The sequence below is a fragment of the Trachymyrmex cornetzi genome, unplaced genomic scaffold (assembly GCF_001594075.2).
Source record: "Trachymyrmex cornetzi isolate Tcor2-1 unplaced genomic scaffold, Tcor1.1 scaffold1393, whole genome shotgun sequence".
NCBI classification, from domain to species: Eukaryota; Metazoa; Arthropoda; class Insecta; order Hymenoptera; family Formicidae; genus Trachymyrmex; species Trachymyrmex cornetzi.
The window spans coordinates 1,103-7,688 of NW_017295975.1; the positions used below are offsets into that span (position 1 = coordinate 1,103).

The 6,586-nt window shown below is 27.2% G+C and overlaps 1 protein-coding gene and 2 pseudogenes across 1 annotated transcript; 1 reads left to right on the top strand and 2 right to left on the bottom strand.

The window, feature by feature from the left end:
* Positions 1–38: 38 nt before the first annotated feature.
* On the bottom strand, positions 39–1,000 carry LOC108771115 (cytochrome c oxidase subunit 2-like; annotated as a pseudogene).
* On the bottom strand, positions 922–4,467 carry LOC108771116 (cytochrome c oxidase subunit 1-like; annotated as a pseudogene).
* A 64-nt stretch (positions 4,468–4,531) lies between these two features.
* LOC108771117 (uncharacterized) lies at positions 4,532–6,244 on the top strand. Its single transcript, XM_018523021.1, has one exon. It carries the CDS (start codon positions 4,532–4,534, stop codon positions 6,242–6,244), a length of 1,713 nt encoding a protein of 570 aa, XP_018378523.1.
* The last annotated feature ends 342 nt before the right edge of the window (positions 6,245–6,586 follow it).

Here is a 6,586-nt window from a genome sequence, read left to right on the forward strand (position 1 = left end):
GTGGTTATATGCTCTAATTTTATATTAACTTTTTCTAATAATCGAAATTCATTTAATAATAATTGATCAGAGGGGATTATGAAAGAATCAAAATTGATATTTAAAAAGTCTGAATATTCATATCTTCAATATCATTGATGTCCGATAGCTTTTATAGATAGGTTGTTATTAAAGATTTCATCGGTTAAATATAAGATTTTAATAGATGGGATAGCGATAAAAATTAAAATGAATATTGGTCTAATTGTTCAAATAATTTCAATTGTTTGATGTTCAAGAAGAAATCGATTAATTAATTTATTGGAAATAGAGGAGATTATGATAAAAAAAATAAGGATAGTAATAAAGGTTAGAATAATTATTGTAGAATCGTGGAATATTACTATTATATCATAAGTTGGAGAATTAGAATTTTGAAGAGAAATTAATCAGGTATTAATTTTTAATAAAAGGTTAAAATCTTTATAATTGGAGTTTAAGTCCAAGGCACTAATTCTGCCATATTAAAGGTTGAAAAGTTTAATGGAAGTTGTAAATTTTTATATATGAATTATAATAAAGATAGGGATATTAGTAGATTAAATAGATGGAATTTCTGAAAATCTGTGGTTGAGAGGGGGAAATTTGCTTAATCATTCTAAAGAGGAATTTAAAAAAAATATATTAATAATAAATCGTTTTTTTGAAAGGGCTTCTCAGATAATAAAAATAAGAGTAGAAAGACTTAGAATAGAAATTAAAGAGCCGATAGATGAAATAATATTTCATGATAGGAAAGAATCAGGGTAATCTGAGTATCGTCGGGATATTCCGCTTAGACCTAAAAAATGTTGAGGGAAGAAGGTTAAGTTAACCCCAATAAATATAGAAGTTAATTGAATGTTTAAGTAAAAGTTATTTAAAGAGAAACCTGAGATTAATGGAAATCAATGGATGAATCCTGCAATAATTGAAAATACTGCACCTATGGATAGAACATAATGAAAATGAGCTACAGCATAGTAGGTATCATGAAGAATGATATCAATAGATGAGTTAGATAATATAATTCCTGTAAATCCTCCTATAAAGAATAAAAAAATGAATCCTCTAGATCATCAAAGAGTTGGATTATAGTTGATTTTTATTCCATGGAGAGTAGAGATTCATCTAAAAATTTTAATTCCTGTAGGGATAGCAATAATTATGGTAGCAGAGGTGAAGTAAGCTCGGGTGTCTACATCTAGGCTAATAGTAAATATATGATGAGCTCAAACAATAAATCCAAGAAATCCAATAGTAATTATAGCATAGATTATTCCTAAGGATCCGAAAGTTTCTTTTTTCCCTCTTTCATTTATGATAATATGAGAGATTAGACCAAATCCGGGGAGAATAAGAATATAAACTTCAGGATGACCAAAAAATCAAAATAAGTGTTGGTAAAGAATTGGGTCACCTCCTCCGGAGGGATCAAAGAAGGATGTATTTAAGTTTCGGTCTGTTAATAATATAGTAATAGCTCCGGCTAAAACTGGGAGAGATAAAAGAAGTAGGATAGCAGTGATTAGAATAGATCAGATTAAAAGGGGAATTTTATCTATAGAAATTTTTTTTTGATGCATATTTAAAATAGTGGAAATGAAGTTAATTGCACCTAAAATGGAGGATATCCCTGCAATGTGAATAGAAAAAATAGTTAAATCTATGGATGGGCCTCTATGAAATATATTTAAGATTAAAGGTGGATAAAGAGTTCAGCCTGCCCCTGTACCTGATGAAATAAGATTTCTTATGATAAGAAGGGATTATGATGGGGGCAGAAGTCAAAATCTTATATTATTTATACGTGGATAAGCTATATCGGGTGATCCAAGTATTAGGGGAACTAGGAAATTTCCGAATCCTCCAATTATAAATGGTATTACTATAAAAAAAATTATAATAAAGGCATGGCTAGTAATTAAGGAATTATAAATTTGATCATTATTAATAAGATTGCTGCATGATCCTAGTTCTAATCGAATAATTATACTTATTCCAGAGCCAATTATTCCTGATCAGATTGCTAAGATAAAGTATAAGATTCCAATATCTTTATGATTTGTTGAAAAAAATCATTTGTTCATAAGAAGATTATTGGGTAAAAATTTTAAAAATGTTATGTCTGATTAAAGCGATAAATTGTAAATTTATTTAAGAGAAGAAAAATTCTTTAACATTAATTTTTAATATTTATATGGGTTGTTAAAGAAAATTAAATAAAATAATTAGAAGAGGGAAGGGGAAAAGTATATATTATAATTTAAGAGAAAATGTTAAATTGCAAATTTAAAAATTTTAAGGGTAATTAAATGATATATTATAAAATGTAATTAGTTAAAATATGATTATAGAGAAATTTATATAAATTATAAATTATAAATAATAAAATATTAAAATTATAAAATTTATAAAAATTGATATTATTTAGTAAACTTTGAAAGTTTAAAGTTTGATTTGAATAACTTAAAATCTTAAATTAAGATTACAGTAATGGATATGATTAGAGGAAAGATTAAGTATAAATAGATATAATTATTATGGGAATTTGAATTTAAGAGTTTAGATTTTAATTTATAAAAAGATAGTGAAGAAAATAATATATTATTATAAATATATAATATAAAAAAAGATCTGAATATTATTAAAATTAATAAAATTAAAAGATTATTTGATTTTATAAATAAAAAAATTGAATATCATTTTATAAAAAATATAGTAAATGGAGGAAGTCCTGCTAAATTAAAGAGTATTATTAGAAATTATGAATTAAAATAAATAGATTTGAATGTAAAAATCTATTATTGAATTTTTTGATATTTTGAATATGTTAATGATAAAGATTATAGATATTAGAGAAATAGAGTAAAAGAGTATATATATTAGTCAAGTAATAGTTTTTATATAAATTATTAAAATTATTCATCTTGATTGATTAATTGAAGAGTAGGCTATAATTAATTTAAAATTTCTTAAATTTAAACATTTGAAAGGAGGATAGGGCGATAATAATATGTAAGATTAAAAAATTATTAATTTTAAGTAAAGATATTATATAGAATGGAGTAAATTTTAAGATTGTTAAAAAAATTAATAATAAATTTCAGGGTAAAAAATTAGAGATTATAGGAAGTCAAAAATGGAAAGGTGGAATACTAAGTTTAATTAATAGAGCTGATAATAATAAATAAAAAATATAATTATTCATAATAATAGAGTTATTAATAATGATTGTGAAGATTATTAAAAAGGAGGGAATAATTTGAATTATAAAGTATAAAAAAATAATTTTTTTATTTTTTATATAAATATTTAAAAGATAAATAAAAAGAAAGTTAATGATTTCTATATAAATAATCATAAAGTTAGGAGATCTTGAATAAATAAAGAAAAGAAAGTAAAGAAAAATAAGGAGATAAAAATAATATAATTTAAAAAGGGAAAATAAAATATTATATAAATAATTTAAATTTTAAGTTCTTAATTTTGAAAATTAATATTAATTATTAGTTAAGGATAAATATATTTAAAAATAAAAATGTTTATTTAAATAAATATTGGATGAAAGAATAAAAATGGTAAAAAATAAATAAAAATATTAAATTTTAAATTTATATTTTAATGTAAGGAGCATAAAAATTTTTGAAGTTTTTAGTAATAGTTTGATTCTATTAGATATAGGAAATAAAATATTAATAAAAATTTATTTAATCTAAATAGGAAGGAAGTTAAAATAAGTAAATTTATTTTTTTTTTTTAAAAATGAAAGTATATAATTATAAAATATACATAATTTATTTCATCAAAATAATCCTTTAGTTTCAGGCATATCATTAAAAATATTAATAAATTAAATTGTAAAAATAAATAAGAGAGGATATCTATATTTAGAGTATGAGTCTAATAGCTTAAAATTTAGCTTACTTATTTATAATATAAAATAGGAAAATAACAAAATTTTTTTTTATATATGTATATAAAATATTAATAAAGGGACATTAAGAGTCTCCATAAGTAATTTGCAATGACTTTAAAGTAAGCATTTTTATAAGAAAGAAGAAGAAATTCGAGTGAACTATATATTTACTAATTGTCTTTGATCGCAATTAACAATCTTATTGATTTCATTATTAACATTCTTCTTGATATTCATTATTTACGTTTCGGCTCTCGGTTCGAGCCATCTTCAGAATTTAACTTAATACTACAGTAAAAATGTTCGGTATCTTCTTCACTTAACACTACCAAAGATAAATGGTTTATAAATCTAACGTCAATTGAGATTCCACATGATATACAATGTTTTTTACAATTGGGAGAAGGTTTCGCTTTACCCTTCAATAACAAAAATAAAATTATATTGGAATGTATAAAAAGTGTTAAACACAGCACCGGAAAGGTGCCGATTGTCAAAAAAACAAATGTTATTAATAACACAATACCCATCTTAAATGGTATTGTGTCTGCACCCTCAACCTATGTTATGCCTTATGACAAAAGATTGACAACCATGGAGAAAAATACCAAAAATTTTATTTCCTCTCATCCGGACATTATTTATACTCGCGCGAATAAAGGCAATGCTACCGTGGCCATGTCTAGAGAATCTTACATTAACAAGATGGACACAATGCTCAATGATACAGACACATACATATTAATAAAGAAGGATCCAGTTCGCAAACTTACAACAGCGGTACGTACGTTGCTCACCAGATGGAAAAACAAAGAATATATTGATAACAAAAAATATAGATTCTTATATTGCAGTGATGGGATGTTGCCTTGTGCCTATGGTGTGCCAAAGATACACAAACAGGGTTGTCCCTTAAGAATAATAGTATCTTCCATTGGTAGCCCGTTATATCCTCTTGCCAATTTCTTACAGAACATTCTCTCTGAGTCTTTACCTACAGCTAACAGTTACATTAAGAATAGCTTTCATCTAATTGAAAAATTAAAGAATCTAAGAATCGAAGATGATTTTTCGTTAGTGTCATTAGATGCAGTATCACTGTTCACAAATGTCCCGTTAGACATAGCGATTGACTGTATAAGAGAGCAGTGGAACTGCATTACACGACAGTGCTCTATACCCAGGGAAGAATTTTTGGAAGCTGTGAAACTTGTTTTGGATTCAACCATTTTTGTTTTTGACAAAAAAATTTATAAACAATCCTTTGGCACACCCATGGGGTCACCTTTGTCACCTGTGGTCGCAGACCTCGTGATGAGGAGGTTGGAAGGGGTTGCTCTGATGTCGTTCAACAAAGACGTACCTTTCTATTATAGATATGTCGACGACATTTGTTTAGCTGTTTCCTTGTCTGACGTTGAATTATTAAAAAAAACTTTTAATGACTTCCATCCTCGTCTCCAATTCACTTTGGAGATTGGGGGAAATAAACTTGAATTTCTTGACGTTACAATTTTAAAACATAATAATGGCTTGATTTTCGACTGGTATCGCAAGCCCACGTTTTCTGGAAGATTCCTCAATTACATGTCCAACCATCCGGTATCTCAAAAGAGAGGCATGATTTTTTCGTTGGTCGACAGAGCCTTTTTACTTTCGGACGTTTGTTTTCACAATAAAAACCTTAGATTTATCATTGAAATCTTACTCAACAATGACTATCCGTTGGCATTTATATTTAACACTGTCAATCAAAGAATAAAACATTTAATAAATAACAAAATTAACGCACTGAAGAATAATAGTGAGAATGTTGAGGAATCAGCAACCTACACGTGGCTTATGGTACCTTACATTCCAACACATTCGGAAAAATTTAAAAGAATTAAATGTGACGCCATCAGAGTATCTGTTCGTAGTCCGAATAAAATTAATAAATATATCAAAGTGCAGAAAGACCCACGACACAAAGACTCTAAAAATAATGTGGTTTATGAAATTGATTGTAAAAATTGCGCAGCCACGTACGTGGGACAGACGGGCAGACAGTTGAAAACGAGAATTGCAGAACATAAAAATCATATCAGGCGAAACACAACAACTAGATCAGTTATTACCGAGCATAGGCTGGAACACAACCATGACTTTCAATGGGACAACGTAAAAATCTTAGATGAAGAGCCGTGTTATAAGAAACGCTTGATATCAGAGATGGTTAACATCAAGAAACAGACGAATAGCCTGAATTTACAAACAGACACAGAAGGACTCCACAAAGCGTACATACCAATAATAAATAAGTTATAACATTCACTAAGCTGTTAGCGATCAGTAGATTGTCGAGTCACATTGCGTGCGGACGTGTCTTTCTGTACAGATATTAAAATTCAAAATAACAGATTATGGAGAGGAAGGATAATAACTACAACGTTGTGAACAATGTAATATCTTCGCATGTGTCAGAATGATTTGCAATGAGGTGTGCCTGTTTAAAGGTATGTTATCTAACTGTGCAATGCGTGAAAATTGTAATGTTCCCTAAATCAAAATTTTATTCTCTACAGTGAACATCTATCCAACGAATTATGCAATCGATTGAGAACAGATGACATACACTTTGGATGGATCCACTGAAATGCGCGCGTTTTC